Source organism: Aethalodelphis obliquidens, unplaced genomic scaffold (genome assembly GCF_003676395.1).
Source record: "Aethalodelphis obliquidens isolate GAN/ISIS:26980383/991018 unplaced genomic scaffold, ASM367639v1 scaffold63, whole genome shotgun sequence".
NCBI classification, from domain to species: Eukaryota; Metazoa; Chordata; class Mammalia; order Artiodactyla; family Delphinidae; genus Aethalodelphis; species Aethalodelphis obliquidens.
This window is the reverse complement of record NW_020838007.1, coordinates 6311764-6328816: the sequence shown is the minus strand read 5'-3', so window position 1 is coordinate 6328816 and position 17053 is coordinate 6311764. Positions and strand designations below refer to the sequence as shown.

At 39.9% G+C, this 17053-nt stretch overlaps 1 protein-coding gene across 2 annotated transcripts in view; it reads left to right on the top strand.

The window, feature by feature from the left end:
- The window catches only part of PTPRM (protein tyrosine phosphatase receptor type M), a 759173-nt gene that overhangs the window by 311666 nt on the left and 430454 nt on the right, over positions 1–17053 (top strand). For both annotated transcript variants that reach the window (XM_027088510.1, XM_027088508.1), the window contains exon 6: positions 15591–15765. In XM_027088510.1, coding sequence (XP_026944311.1) covers positions 15591–15765 — 175 coding nt within the window. The remainder of the gene's footprint in view (positions 1–15590; positions 15766–17053) is intronic.

The window sequence follows — 17053 nt, the reverse complement described above, 5'->3', positions numbered from 1 at the left end:
GTCCTGGAGAGTTTGGACACTTAGAATCTCTGGTTTTTTCCTCTTCTGTGTCTTCTTTTTGGAAGGGGAAGAGAAAAAATGGAAAATGTTTTAGCTAGGAGGTAAACATATCTGCTTTAGGTAACCTTGAAAGTTCTAGGAGATTTTCAGTCTGGTAACCTGGAATTATGTACCTAGAAAAGAGAGAGGGAGGAAACACGACAATTTTTGATGGGTTTTGATTTCAAAAATGTCTTTAGGACCAGAGAAATGGAATGGAAAACAAAGCATGCCGCTTGTAGTCCTAGAGGGACCCTGTTTGGGATAAGGCCAGAGACCTCTGAGACAGGCACATGGTGGCAGTCAAGTGGTTCCTATAGAGGATGAACTTTGAAATTATAAAGCAGGTTGTTATTCTCTTCTGTATCTCTCCTACGTATAAAAAAGCAACCCTTCATTCCCTTTGTTCAAAGCAAAGGGAATTGGCTATTGTCCAAGTGTAAGAAAATTATGTTTGGACTTCCCTAGTAGCGCAGTGGTTAAGAATCCACCTGCCAATGCAGGGAACACAGGCTTGAGCCCTGGTCCAGGAAGATCCCACATGCCGCGGAGCAACTAAGCCCATGCGCCACAACTACTGAGCCTGCGCTCTAGGGCCCGTGAGCCACGACTACTGAGCCCGTGTGCTACAACTGCTGAAGCCCGCATGCCTAGAGCCTGTGCTGCGCAACAAGAGAAGCCACCGCAATGAGAAGCCCGCGCACCGCAACGAAGAGTAGCCCCCGTTCGCCGCAACGAGAGAAAGCCCGCGTGCAGCAACGAGGACCCAATACAGCCAAAGATAGATAGATAGATAGATAAATAAGTAAATAAATAAATTTATTTAAATAAAAGAGGGCTTCCCTGGTGGCGCAGTGGTTGAGAGTCCACCTGCCAATGCAGGGGACACGGATTCGTGTCCCAGTCCAGGAAGATCCCACATGCCACGGAGAGGCTGGGCCCGTGAGCCATGGCCGCTGAGCCTGTGCATCCAGAGCCTGTGCCCCGCAACGGGAGAGGCCACAACAGTGAGAGGCCCGCGTACCGCAAAAAAAAGAAAAAGAATATTATGTTTTTTCTGTGATAAGAAGTGATGTCCACTAAGCACAAAGGACAAGTGACAAACTAATGGAGTTTCTGTTTATCCTGAAGGTTTAGAAGCTGATGATTGCTTTCATTCAAGAATACTGTAGTATACACTTTCCATGTCTGGGTGTATGATTATTATAATAGTTATTCAAATGTTGCTACAGCTTGGGGCTGCTACCCCTGGCATATTGCTCCCCTTTCCCAAATTGCATTTTTTCTTCTACTGTGGTGGCATCTTTACAATATAGTGACTTGATGCTTTTGCAGGAGGTGAATGACACCTGGACAAAATGGTTCTTTGATTCCTATAGCTTTGGAGTATTTATAAGCCAGTAGCAAAACCATCTATTTTTCCTGGGGAAATTATGATGGTTAAAGTAGTCGTTCAAAAATACAAAAACGAGAGATTTCCTTCTAATTGCTTCTTAGAATTATTTTCTTTATTTATATTTTTTCGTTCCTTTTTAAATACTGAATATAGTTCTCTGTGCTACACAATAAGTCCTTGTTGGTTATCTATTTCATAGAGAGTAGTGTGTATATATTCATCCCAAACTCCTATTTTTATTTTTATTATAGAAATTATAAATGTATACAGAGGTAGACAGAATGATGTCATGAACTCAATATACCCAGCATCCGACTTCAGAACCAACAATATGTGACAAGTTACTTCCTCTGTGTGTCCACCTGCTCCCCCTCTGATGATTTTGAAGCAGTCCTAGTCATCATATCATGTAACTTGTAAATGTTTTCTAAAACAGGAATTGGCAAACTTTTTTGCGAAGGGCCAGATAGTAAATTTTGTAGGGCACAGGGTCTTAGTTATAGCTCTTCATCTCTGCCATTGTAGCAGGAAAGCAGCCACAGGCAACACAAAAATGGATGAATGTGGCTGTTCTCCATACAGCTTTATGTATGGACACTGAAATCTGACTTTCATGTCATTTTCATTGTCACAAAATACTATTCTTCTTTGGATTTTTTTTCAATCATTTAAAAAATGTAAAAAACATTCTGAGCTTGCGAGCTGTACAAAACAGGTGGCAGGATGGACTCAGCCTCAAACCCCTGCTCTAAAAGATAAGAGCTCTTAAAAAAAAATAGAATAATCACCGTGTATGCCCTGCGAAAACAGTGTTCATATATCCTTGGCTGTCTTGTAACTTTATTTCTTTTAGCAGTTGTTTCATTTGTGATTGCAGTAAAGTTCACACTTTGCAATTGGGTGGTGAGTGTCTTAAGTCCTTTTTATCTTTAGACTCCCTGTTCATTTCCCTCCATTTGTGATGGTTGTTATTGTTGTGGAAAGTGGGTTTGTCCTGCACAGTCCTCCCGTGTTTTGAGTTTTGCTTATTGCCCTATGGTAGCGTCATTTAACGTGTTCTGACTGCTGTGTTTCTTGCAAATTATGTCTCCTTTTGTGATGTTATCAGCCACTGATGATCATTCCTAGGGTCATTAATTCATTCAGGGTTGCAGAACTGTCCCATTCTCAGTCCTTCTTTGTTTAGTCACTAGAATACTTCTAAAAAGAAAAAAGCTCTCCCATTATCAACCATTTGGGTATCCTGGTATATAAATCGTAAAGGGAAGGTGGTATTGATACTTGATATTTTTGTCCTTTTAAGCAAATTGTCAAAAATAGTGAGGTAGTTCACTGGTAGTTCACAAGTGATCAAAGGGGTTATTTAGTATTATTGTCATTGATGTCATCATTGTCATCATCAACCTGTGGATATAAACACATTTGATGAGTTTCGATCCATCGCACTTATTATCTTTATTGCTGCTCAGATCTTCCACCCCTAAACAGTGGGGTTTACCTGACCTGGACCATCTCGATGGCTTTCTTGCTTTGTGGTGTAACCGTATGTTCCAGGCTTGTATTTTCCACCTTAATGACCTAGAATTGGCCGTTTCTCCAAGGAGCGCTGGTTCTTTTTCAGGGGGAACTGGTAATTAGAACTTACAATCTGATCACAGAGTTGCTTATTCCTACTCATTATTGTTTCTGGATCTTCCCATCCTATGGAGCTGGGATATATACGTATGCACACATACACACATTTAAGAATAAAGCCTGTCCTGAGATTGTATTAACAATTCAAATTCAGAACTACAGGGCTTTTAACCTTTATCTTGCGCCTTTATCTTCTTTCAACTATGTTTTCAGAAAAGAGTTGTATGTTTTAAGGCATATTGATTGGGGAAAAGTGACGTTCTTAGCCTTGTTTATGTTTAACTAGCCTTGCCTCTTAGATTATGGACAACTCGGTAGGTTCTGCCGTCTTCCTCATGGTCAAGTGCTGTTATCACAGTTTTGAAGTAAACAGGGTCAAGTCCCAGCCTTGCAGACCCAAACCTTTAACCCAACAGGAAATGTCAGTCAGCGTCAGGTTCCTTAGTTTGATGTGGCTAGATTAGTCCCGTCAACAGATTCTAAGACTAAAGCACTTCTAATTTCATTGGTATTTCTTTTTTTTTTTTTTTTGGTATTTCTAATTACTGCATTCACTATATATATCCTATATTATTTGGATGAACTTTTTTTTTTTTTTAACATCTTTATTGGAGTATAATTGCTTTACAATGGTGTGTTAGTTTCTGCTTTATAACAAAGTGAATCAGTTATACATATACATATGTTCCCATATCTCTTCCCTCTTGCGTCTCCCTCCCTCCCACCCTCCCTATCCCACCCCTCCAGGCGGTCACAAAGCACCGAGCTGATCTCCCTGTGCTACGCGGCTGCTTCCCACTAGCTATCTACCTTACGTTTGGTAGTGTATATATGTCCATGCCTCTTTATCGCTTTGTCACCGTTTACACTTCCCCCTCCCCATAGCCTCAAGTCCATTCTCTAGTAAGTCTGTGTCTTTATTCCTGTTTCACCCCTAGGTTTTTCATGACATTTTTTTTTTTAAATTCCATATATATGTGTTAGCATACGGTATTTGTCTCTCTCTTTCTGACTTACTTCACTCTGTATGACTGACTCTAGGTCTATCCACCTCATTACAAATAGCTCAATTTCGTCTCTTTTTATGGCTGAGTAATATTCCATTGTATATATGTGCCACATCTTCTTTATCCATTCATCCGATGATGGACACTTAGGTTGTTTCCATCTCTGGGCTATTGTAAATAGAGCTGCAATGAACATTTTGGTACATGACTCTTTTTGAATTATGGTTTTCTCAGGGTATATGCCCAGTAGTGGGATTGCTGGGTCATATGGTAGTTCTATTTGTAGCTTTTTAAGGAACCTCCATACTGTTCTCCACAGTGGCTGTATCAATTTACATTCCCACCAACAGTGTAAGAGGGTTCCCTTTTCTCCACACCCTCTCCAGCATTTATTGTTTCTAGATTTTTTGATGATAGCCATTCTGACTGGTGTGACATGATATCTCATTGTAGTTTTGATTTGCATTTCTCTCATGATTAGTGATGTTGAGCATTCTCTCATGTGTTTGTTGGCACTCTGTATATCTTCTTTGGAGAAATGTCTATTTAGGTCTTCTGCCCATTTTTGGATTGGGTTGTTTGTTTTTTTGTTATTAAGCTGCATGAGCTGCTTATAAATTTTGGAGATCAATCCTTTGTCAGTTGCTTCATTTGCAAATATTTTCTCCCATTCTGAGGGTTGTCTTTTAGTCTTCTTTATGGTTTCCTTTGCTGCGCAAAAGCTTTTAAGTTTCATTAGGTCCCATTTGTTTACTCTTGTTTTTATTTCCATTACTCTAGGAGGTGGGTCAGAAAGAATCTTGCTGTGATTTATGTCATAGAGTGTTCTGCCTATGTTTTCCTCTAAGAGTTTGATAGTTTCTGGCCTTACATTTAGGTCTTTAATCCATTTTGAGCTTATTTTTGTGTATGGTGTTAGGGAGTGATCTAACTTCATACTTGGATGAACTTTTAAATAAAATTTAAACACAGATTGTTAAATATTATTCATGTATTGTAAACATATATTGAACTATGTCTAAATATCAGAATGAGGTTCTAAATTTTTGTAATCAAATTCTTTACTTGAATATGCCTATAAGACTATCATACGTTCGAATAATATGTTACTTTGGCTATCTGTATACCCATTAGCCAGTTGAAGAATACGTGTCAATAGATATTCACAGTATATAAGAACTTCTGGTTCAGTATTCCAAGTTGATAAATATTTGTGTTAGCTTGGTTATGGGATAGAAATCAAAGGTCAGTACCATCTGAGTTATTAAAATTAAAAAATACATGGGCTCCAGAAAGTAGACTTGTTGAGGTATTCAGTTATTATTGGATTTAGATTACAGGAAATGTTTTAAACAAAATTATTCCTGGCTCTGCTGATACTATTAGTGATCCCAGTGGTAAGAATTTCAACCGGTATCTTACAAATGGGCATATTTGAAAGTGGAGCGAGACGGACTATTTTCTCTATTAAAGAAATGAAAGTGCGGTTTAATCCTCACCCGTATGGCTAAGGAGGGGCGAATGGCTCTCCTGTATCTTCTCTTGGCCCCTGCACTCAGAGTGGCTCCAAAATGGGATTCATTTGCTCCCAGCGCTGCTAACTGCCCAGACCTCAATTTCTGTCAATCATTGCTCTGATTATTGCAAAACTCTTTCTGAAAGACTTAATATGTATCTTTTTTTGCTGGTAAATTACTGCTCATTTAGAAGTCCTAGAGTTAGTCCACTGCAGAAAGAAGGTTGGAAGTCTAATTTAAATAACTATCAGGACTTCTTTTCAGGCTTGCTCAAATTGAAATGCACGCGTGTTTGAAGATGCTCTTGCTTTTCTAAAAAGCTGCATTTAACCCATTAAGATCATTTTCTTGCAGATTTGGCCGTTATGGTTGTCTCATTAAGTTGACAAAAGATGGGTCAGCGGTTTCTTTAACACCTGGACACCTGGTGCCGAGCTCTGCCTGGAACCGGGGATTTTGTCCTGAGGACTCGGAGCCTCTCTTATGGGGAAACTCATATTCTAAAGAACAATCACAGTCCCATCCTTGCTGATGCCTCATTGTCCTGCTGTAATGCTATTAAGAACCAGCTCTCCAGTCCTTGTCAGGGCTGCCTCTTCTAACTCTGTGAAATTGAGAGAAAACTGCCTGACAAAGGTGCTGTCTCTACCCAGTGGACATTTTCATCATTTTGTTTTGCGGGAATAACAGTCTCCCCATAGTTTCCTTGCTGCTCAGGGGTACCCCAGGTTCTGAGCACATTGTCATGTCTGGTCCTCCCTGTCGTGGGCAGAGGCAGACAGGGAGAGGGACTCGGCCCTTTCACATCGTCCAGCATCAGAGAAAATGGGCCAGCCATGGTTCCCTGCCTTCCCTGTTGAATTCTGACATAAGAAAGAGTATCTGGGGACCAAAAGGCATCTTAAAAATCAGTCTGTTCAGTTACCCATTCAGTGCCTAAATCCCTTTCAGTATTATGCAAGATGGAGGAGATACGGGGACATATGTATATGTATAGCTGATTCACTTTGTTATAAAGCAGAAACTAACACACCATTGTAAAGCAATTATACTCTGATAAAGATGTTTAAAAAATGGATATATATATATATCCATTCTCTTTCAGATCCTTTTCCTTTATAGATTATTACAAAATAGTGAGTATAGTTCCTTGTGCTATACAATAGGTCCTTGATGGTTATCTCTTTTTTATATAATAGTGTGTATATATTACTCCCTAATTTATCTCTCCCCCACCACCTTTCCCCTTTGGTAACGTAAATTTGTTTTCTATTTCTGTGGGTCTATTTCCATTTTTTGAATAAGTTCATTTGTATCCTTTTTTTAGATTCCACATATAAGTGATATCATATGATATTTGTCTTTCTCTGTCTGACTCACTTCACTTAGTATGATAATCTCTAGGTCCATCCGTGTTGCTGCAGATGGCATTATTTCACTTTTTCTATGGCTGAGTAATATTCCATTGTATATATATGACACATCTTCTTAAACCAATCATCTTGACGCATGTGATCTGAGAACTGGGCTAATACAGAACCGACAGGTGCTGTTGGACCTGCTGAATGTATTCAGCCTCAGGAAACAAGACCAGGATTAAAGTGTGAATGCCAGGATTTCAAAGGGAAAGAATGAATATGGCCCTCAGAAGCGCATCTTTCTCTGGCGTTTGGGCACGTGATCTGTTCTCGTTTTAATCCTCCCCCCGTCCCTGTCCCCATGGTCTTTGGTCCTTTTCTTGGGGCGCCCCCCCCTCCTGTCCTGTCCCTTTCCATCTGGCACTGGCATCGCCCCTTCTTTCTCTGTGGGTCTCACTTCTTCCTCTTCCTTTTGTTCTCTCCGTCTCCCTGCCTCTCCCTCCTGCCTTTCCTGGTTTGTTTCTCTGCTCATCTCATTCCCCTTACGTGTGGCCTCAGTGGTCGACAGTCTTCAGGCAGCTATTCTGCTCACGTTTTCCAAGTGGGATTTTCGACTTGCATGAAATTCCTGGTGATGCCACAAATTTAAATGAGTCAATCTGAGTAATTAATCTTATAGATATTTAAATTTTGCCATGCGTCCCTAATTCTAAATATACATTTTAGTAGTGCTACATGCTCTTCAGTTAAATTATCTTAAGCACGCTTAATCTTACTTGGTTTGGTTTGTATTTTCCATTTTTGGGAATATCCACTTATGGATACTGAATAGATGAGTCTCAAGGAGCATCCTTGCCTGATGGAAAGAGGTCAGAGTTAGACAGCATCTCATATAGTATTATAGGGAATTTATCATGCTTCAAAATATTAAAAATGGGAATTATTTTAATTTAAAAATGCTATTGAGGGCTTCCCTGGTGGCGCAGTGGTTGAGAGTCCGCCTGCCGATGCAGGGGACACGGGTTCGTGCCCCGGTCCGGGAAGATCCCACATGCCGCGGAGCGGCTAGGCCCGTGAGCCATGGCCGCTGAGCCTGCGCGTCCGGAGCCTGTGCTCCGCAACGGGAGAGGCCACAACAGTGAGAGGCCCGCGTACCGGAAAAAAAAAAATTTGCTATCGATTAAGAGAATAAATGAATTTGTACCATAAAAGGCATGCAGTACCACAGAAATATATTCTTCTGAATATTTGATCTTTTACCCAAGATAAGCTGATTTTTTCCCCCTATTGTATTGGAAATATTAATAAGAAAAGGTCAGTGATTTAGGCCAATTCCCTGTCCTGTTTGATCTGTTTGTAGTATTTAAAAGGAGTTGGAAAATAACTTGATTTTAGGAGCCATTTGAATTCCCATTAAAAAACAAAATTTTTTTTTTAAAGGAAGGTTTTATTTATTTATTTATTATTTATTTTTTTGGCTGCCTTGGGTCTTTGTTGCTGCCCACGGGTTTTCTCTAGTTGCAGTGAGCGGGGGCTACTCTTTGTTGCGGTGGGCGGGCTTCTTACTGCGGTGGCTTCTCTTGTTGTGGAGCATGGGCTCTAGGCACGCGAGTTTCAACAGTTGGGGCACGCGGGCTCAGTAGTTGTGGCTCATGGGCTCTAGAGCGCAGGCTAAGTAGTTGTGGCGCACGGGCTTAGTTGCTCCACGGCACATGGGATCTCCCTGGACCAGGGCTTGAACCCATGTCCCCTGCATTGGCAGGCGGATTCTTAACCACTGTGCCACCAGAGAAGTCCAAAAAACACAATTCTTATAAATAGATAATAACTCTCTATAGAGATTTTTAGGTTATTCATCCAAAAAAATAACCTTAAAATTTTTATTCCCTTTTGACCTAATAATTTTAGGAAATAGGGATTGTCCTAAGATCATTTATAATAGTGACATATATAAATAATTTAAATGTGTAGCAATAGAGAACTACTTATATAAATAATGGCTACAGCCATACAGTGGAAAACATTAAAAAGCATGTTTTTGAAATTATCTAATGCTATGAAAAATTCTACAGATATCACAAGAAATTTAAATGAAGAGATCATATATATATATATAATCATATATATCATATATTATATATATTATATATTATGATATATAATATATGGTATATATATCATATATATAATATCATATATATCATATATATAATGTCATATATTATATATATATAAAACCACTATTTCAAATTTTATTTAAATTAAAATGATCTGTAACAAAAAGTAAACTAAACCTTGCCAATGCTTATTCTTTTTCTTTTCTTTTCTCTTCCTTTCTTTTTTTTTGGTATAATTGCCATTCTACTGGGTATGGAGTGATATCTCATTGTGGTCTTGATTTTCATTTCCCTAATGGCTAATGATGTTGAGCATCTTTTCATGTGCTTATTGGTCATTTCTGTATCTTCTTTGGGGAAAATGTCTATTTAAGTCCTTTGCGCATTTTAAAATTGGATTGTTTGGTTTTTGTTGCTGTTGTTTTGCTGAGTTGTAGAGCTTCTTTATTTATTCAGGATATTAATCCCTTATGAGATAAGTTATTTGTAAATATTTTCTCTCATTCTGTTGTTGTATTTTTACTCTCTTGGTAGTGTCCTTTGATGCACAAAAGTTTGTATTTTGATGAAGTCAAGTTTACCTATTTTTTTCTTTTGTTGCCTGTGATTTTTTTGTTGATTTCTTTTGTTGTCTGTGATTTCTTTTGTTGCCTGTTGCATTGTATTTAAGAAATCAATTCCAAATCTAGGATCATGAAGATTTCCCCCTATGTTTTCTTCTGAGAGATTTATACTTTTAGCTCTTAATTTTAGGTATTTGATCATTTGATTTAATTTTGTATAAAATGAAAGCCAAGTTCATTGTTTTGCACATGGATGTCCAGTTTTACCAGCACCATTTGTTGAAAAAAGTATCATTTCCCCATTGAATGGTCTTGGCACCCATGTCAAAAATCCACTGACCAGACCTGTGAGGGTCTATTTCTGGGTTCTCTATCCTATTCCATTGGTCTATGTCTGTCCTTATGCCAGTACCACACTGTGTTTTGATTACAGTAGCTTTGTAGTAAGTTTTGAAGTTGAGAAGTGTGAGTCCTCCAACTTTGTTATTTTATTTTGGCTACAGTGACGGCTTTTGAATAGAACTGTTGCTAGCCCATAAGACCTAAACTGGCCTTAAAGATTTGCTGTGTAACTCTGACAAATCAGTATTCATGACTATTGCGCATCTCTGAAAAGCCACAGGAGTTTTCAATATCCTGATATTCATTGTATTACTGTCCTATTGCTGCTGTAACAAGTTACCATAAACTTAGTGGCTTCATTATCTCACTGTTCTGGAGGTCAGAAGTCCTGAAATAAGGTGATGGCAGGGCTGGCTCCTTCTGGAAGCTGTAGAGGAGGATCTGTCCTTTGTTTCTGCAGCTTCCAGAAGCTTCCTGCATTTCGTGGCCCATGGTCCCTTCCTCAGTCTTCAAAGCACTTGCTTCTCTGGTCACATCTCCTTCTGCATCTGACCTTCCTACTTTCTCCTACCTTATCATTACTTTGGGCCTACCTGGATAATCTAGCATAATCTTCCCATCTCTAGATCCTTATTTTTTTATTATTATTTTTTGATGGTGCTAATATATCCTTTAATGGCAGAATGGGGTAATTATTGAATTAATTATTGCTAACATAGTTTTCAAATGAAAAAAGAATAGAAAAAAAGCACAAATTAAACGTGACACAACCTGACCAAACACATGTCAAATTACAGTTTCAAGGTTATTTTACAAAATACCTCCATTTATACCATAGATCCTTATTTTAATCTCATCTGCAAACTCCCAGGTTCTGGTGACCAGGGAGTCGACATCTTTGGGGACCGCTGTTTTGCCTACTACGATTACAATGACTGGGCAGTGTTGCTGACAGAGGGGCACACAGATCCTCTAAAATATCCTTTTGTTTTTCCCTGTTGGTATCCCTTGCAAATAAAGATTCACTGTCCAGTTGTAAGGATCAGGTATAAGTCTGTTAATATAACAATCTCACATTTCTTTCCTACCTATGGAACTTTTTTCCACTGAGACTATGACTCCTAGAGTCAGCAAATATTAATTGAGCTCTATTCCCTGTGCACCCATGTCCACAAAATGAATACATCTGTTTCATGACCTTGAGGAACTTATAATCTCCTAGAAGAGAAAGATGGTACTGCAGTGTAACCCACTTTTAAAAATTTTCTTTCTTTTTTATTTAATTTTTATTTTATATTAGGGTATAGTTGATTTACAATGTTGTGTTAGTTTCAGGTGTACAGCAAAGTGATTCAGTATATATATCCATTATTTTTCAGATTCTTTTCCCATATAGGTTTTTACAGAGTATTGAGTAGAGTTCCCTGTGCTATACAGTAGGTCCTTGTTGATTATCTATTTTATATATAGTAGTGTGTGTATGTTAATCCCAACCTCCTAATTTATCCCTCTCCTGACCTTTCCCCTTTAGTAACCATAAGTTTGTTTTCTATGTCTACGAGTCTGTTTCTGTTTTATAAATAAGTTCATTTGTATTGTTTTTTAGATTCTACATATGAGTGATATAATATGATATTTGTCTTTCTCTGTCTGACTTGCTTCACTTAGTGTGATAATCTCTAGGTCCATCCATGTTGCTGCAAATGGCATTATTTCTATCTTTTTTATGGCTGAGTAGTATTCCATTGTATATATGTACCACATCTTCTTTATCCATTCGTCTGTCGATGGACATTTAGGTTGCTTCCATGTCCTGGCTATTGTATATAATGCTGCTATGATCATTGGGGAGCATGTATCTTTTCAAATTATGGTTTTCTCCAGGTATATGCCCAGGAGTGGGATTGCTGGATCATATGGTAACCCACTTTTATAGATTATATTTCCCAAATAGCTTTAGAATCCCTCCCTTCCTATCTCTCATCCCTCCTTTTGTCATGTGTTACTATGATTTTTGCAGAAAATACAGCCAGTTTCCTTGACAGCAGTTGGGCTCCCACACTCCTTGCTTTGGGCCTTTACTGTACCCACAGATGTGCTCACGTCACCCTTTTGCCAAAAATCCTTGTGTTCTTGGCATCAGGATAAACTGTAACCCTCCACAGGTCCTATTCCTGGGTGTGGGCTCTACCATTCCAGCCTCATCACCTGCCATTCCAGGAGCACATTGTGTTCTAGTGGAATAGAATAAACCTACCGCCCCACAGTTCAGCTGTCTTTGCTGTTGACTTTTACAGAGCTCTTCTCACTTACTGGCTCCATTTTTCCTCCTTCACTGCCCGAGAAAGTCCTGTGCATCCCCAGTTCTGGCCTCAAGTCATGCTTTCTAGAGAGCCAACCCTCACCCCCCTCGCTGGTGAGGAGGCTCTTTTTCCTGGGTTTACTGTGTCAGGCAGTTCCTCGATCTGTAGTGTAATTAGTGCCTTACCTGTCTATTTTTCTAACCAGACTATGGATTCAATCAGGTAAGGGATGGTTCTCTTAACCCCATGCTCCCTGTATATGTAGAGTGCCTGCCTCATTAAAGATGTTTATTAAGTGTGGGTTGAATGAATGCTTGGATCCACCTACGTGTGAATGATGTAATAGAAAATACCTGCAGATTGAAGCAAGATTTATGATAGCATGTGGATTCTAAGCTAAAATGATTGCTAGCTGCACTCTTCTCCTTTCTATATACTGTTTCTCTTGAAGAAGCTGAATCTAACTTTCTGTGTGATTAAATACATGGGCTTAAAAAAAGTCCCATTCCTGAGAGTTCATGTGACTCATTGGAGTTCTGTAAAGCTGTTAGTTTGAAGCTGTTTATTTTAAAGGATAAATTTGTGGCATGAAGTCAACAGCTATGAAGTAAAGCTCCTCTCAACATATATATGAATCCAACACAGAGGTTTTCTTAACCTTGACTGCCCTCAGTACATCCTTGAATACTTGTGAGGGATCCATAAGGGCACACTTTAAAATTCTTTTGAATAAACATTCTTTTGAGACAGGCTTATTTCATTAGGACAAATATTACAAGATGACTATAGAAGTATATTCTTACAAGATTCATGCCACAAGTAAGTAAATAAATAAGTAGATAGCCCTTTTGTTTTTGTCATTGTTAATAAACAAAACAAATAATTATAAATGTGAAGTATGCCTTTCTTCAGGGCTCTTTTTTTTTTTTTTTTCAAAACGAGATTAGGTTTTTTTTCAGTCTGAAAAAGACAAACTTAATTTTATAGAGTAGTAGGTCTAAGGTTACTCCTAGTGGTAGAATTTAATTATTTATTATATTTATTTGGGGGAGAGGATGGGAGACAATGTATGAATACAGAGAGAAATACTTTCTCCTGTTGTATTAATTAATAATGCTGGATTGATGTTGTTTTGTTTAACTTCTCAGTGCCCTTTGTCAGACCAAATTAATGGGATTTAGTAATAAAAAAGACTCACATAGGATATATAAGGTATATATTTAATGTCACATTCAGATCTATGACTCTTTAAGCTATTAACAAGGCTGTTTTGACAGCTAGTACTAAAGATGGTGGGAACTGTTCTTCCGCGGGCCCGACGTTTCCTTCGCTGTGGCAGGAACTGTACTGGCGCAGCACCGGGATGCCTTGTCTCTTTCCACGCGCGGCTGCTGGACCGGAAGCCGGGAGCACGCCCGGCCCAGTCCCTCCTTTGGGAGCTCACTCCCCACGGCAGCCCTTCCTCCATCCTGCGAGTTTGCCAGCAGCACCCCACGTGGGGGGCCGGGGATGGTGTGGTTTTGCAGTGCGGCCCGTGGCTGGGTGGGTGAGTCTAATTCCGTGCTTCAGTTCTCGCAAGCTGATGGTTACCGCGCATCGGCCGTGTTCTGCGTATTCTGCAGGGCCAGGTCCACGGGTACTAAACGAGGTGTTTGACAGCCTGTCCGCCTTTCTTCTTGAACTCATCCCTCAGCTGGTCCAGAATCCGGGCAGGGACTTGTGGTCCCGATCATTAGGCAAGTGTCTTTGGGCATGTATATCTTTAACTTCTCACAACTGCCCTGACAGTTGTATTGTCCCCTTACAGATGAGGAAAGGGGGGCCCCAGGAGCATAAATCACTCTGACGTTAGGTTTGGCACCCTGGTCCGTCTACTCCCAAACTCATGTCCGTTAGGACATACTGACAAAGAAAATATCACAGCAAAAGCTTCTAAAAGGCTGTGCTTAATATAAATCACTGAGTTCTACAGGTGAGTTTTATTATTGGTAGCCTGGCGTGTTCATACCTATAAACACAAACATTTTCATACGGTCTGCGAGTCCCTGAATACACAGGTGCGCGCCCACCTCCCCCGGGCCTCTTGTTCTCTCTCCTCTGACCGGGCCACTCCTTTTCTTCCACCCTCCCCTTTGCCTGGCAGTTCCTACTTACCCTTCAGATCTCAGCTCCAGTGTCACTTCCTCAAAACGGCACCATATCTAAAGACGGCCTCATTGTGATTTCCGCCAGCCACCTGCCTTGGCCATCATTGGTGATCATGCATCCATTTCAAGCCTGTATTCCCCAGCAACTGAAGCACTACTGTGAACACTGGGGCCACTTTTCTGTTGTCCACTCTTGTGAGCCTAGTGTCCTAACACAGTGACAGCACGTGGATGGCACCCAGCATGGTTGCTGGGTGAATAATTGGACATAATGCTTGGTGTCGTGCATTTGCCTTAAGGTCTTTGCCCATTGTTTTCTCCTTAATACTTGCAAATAACATGTTAAAGATAGCCTCTTTCCTGATAATTGTAAGAAAAAGAATATATAGGACTGAAATCTATAATCTTTCTTGAGGCTTTAAACTGTGGGAAGCAGAGAATGGATTTCCAAGTGTGCGTAACTAAGGACTTAATTAATGTCTCCGGGATAGTGTAAAGACAACACTGTTCCAGTGTTGGAACCTGCTTTTTGTGGTCCTGGGCTGTGGGATGTGCGAAGGAACTTCTCTCCTAGCATTTCAGTGTCAGGCAATATTAAGCACCTACTTCTGCTTGGTTCTGATGGCTCCAGGAAGAAAATCCTAAAGCTGAGACTCATCCTTCAGAACTTATGCTAATACCTACTTACATTTTTAATGTAGCTCTTGATAAGTTGTTTATCAGTTCATGTATAAAATGAGGTCAGTCATAGGGTAGTGTGCGAATTAATTTTGTTTCCAAGCCAAGTATAAAAAAAATGATTAAGTATTACAGAAAGACTAAATGTTAATAGTTTGGGAGCAAAATGAAGAATTTTTCCATGTGCTTTTTCCTCTCCTCCTGTTGAGGCAGAATAACATAATGAACATTTTAAAGGGGCAAAACCAAAGACATTTCTGAACACTTAATTTTGCATCCCTCAAATCCTGAAAGTGTTGATCGAGGCAGAATTTCAGTTTCTGGGCACCTGTTTTCCTGGAACAACTGCCATGGTTAATAAACCGTGGAACCAAGATCTGTAAGGAGGTAACATCAGTAACATCCATTCTGTGCCTTCAGATGTCTTCCTGGTTCCATATGACAGCTGATATTGTTTCTTTCTGCTCTCCCCATCCCCGTGTTTACAGGGCATTGATGTACGGGATGCTCCTCTGAAGGAAATAAAGGTGACTAGTTCCCGGCGATTCATAGCATCGTTTAATGTCATGAATACAACCAAACGAGATGCTGGAAAATACCGCTGCATGATTCGAACCGATGGAGGAGTTGGCCTATCCAACTATGCAGAATTGGTAGTTAAAGGTATTTAATGTTATTTTTATACCTCCAAATAGTCTATTAAAAGAGACATGTGGGATGGTTGTGAGTTCATGATTTGTTGAAAGCTCAGACTTACCCTCGTCTGTTTCTGAACAGTAGTTTGGTGACAGGCTGTATGGATGGATTACATTTTAAGTACAAATTTTGCACCTGAGCAATAGTTTTGAAAAATGTATTTTATTTATGTTGGTTCAGTTGCATACAAAGCAATGAATGTGCTCCGGGAAAGTTCTTTTGCCAACTCTGTGTACAGAGATTGCAACCCTATAAATTTTTTTTTAAGGAATAAAATTTTTTTACTGATAGAAAATCACTTAAAATGCAAATATTCCCCAGCCACAGTGTTTATGATAGCAGGGTGGTTAATAAAATGAAGCAGTGTCAGTATAAAAATGTGCCATCATATCATACAAGCCACATTGATAGTAGTGGGTTAACATTCATAATGTTGCTGTTAGGTTCTATTACTATATTTTGCATGACTGAAAAATTGAGTCATTATATTCAGGAAGGTGGGAGACGAGTAAAAAAAAGGTGGGGGATAAATTTCCTTTGGCTGGTCTGATGTTTCTTGTGTGTGCATGGACTTAGGAGTTTATAGTATTAAGCTGGTAAGGCAATTTTTGGTCCCAGACAGAATTTGGACTTTTAGATATACCGTGAGGCATTTTTATACCTTGTAGCAAGCCATTGCTGCTTCCTCCTACGGGAAGACAATGATGCCTGCTTGTCACATGTTCTCCCCTGCATTTATTAAATGGGGAACATAAAATTGGTCTCTTTTGAATGGACTGTTCCTTTTGTCAGCAAATTTCTCTATGTCAGCAGTTTTACAGACTGCAGGGTTCAAACCCCAGAGCTAGCTGTGTGGGCGTGGTCCTATGGCTTACCCTCTCCGTGCTTCTGTTTCCTCATGTTTAAAATAGACATAATAGGGCTTCCCTGGTGGCGCAGTGATTGAGAGTCTGCCTGCCAATGCAGGGGACACGGGTTCGTGCCCCAGTTCAGGAAGATCCCACGTGCCGCAGAGCGGCTGGGCCCGTGAGCCATGGCTACTGAGCCTGCGCGTCCGGAGCCTGTGCTCCGCAACGGGAGAGGCCACAACAGTGAGAGGCCCGCATACGGCCAAAAAAAAAAAAAAAAAATAATAATAATAAATAAATAAAATAGACATAATAATGTGACCGACCCTAAAGGGCCATCAGGAGGACCAGATGCAAAAGGTATGTGAATGGCACTTAGAACAGGAGACCCAGTAGGCAACCGGCAC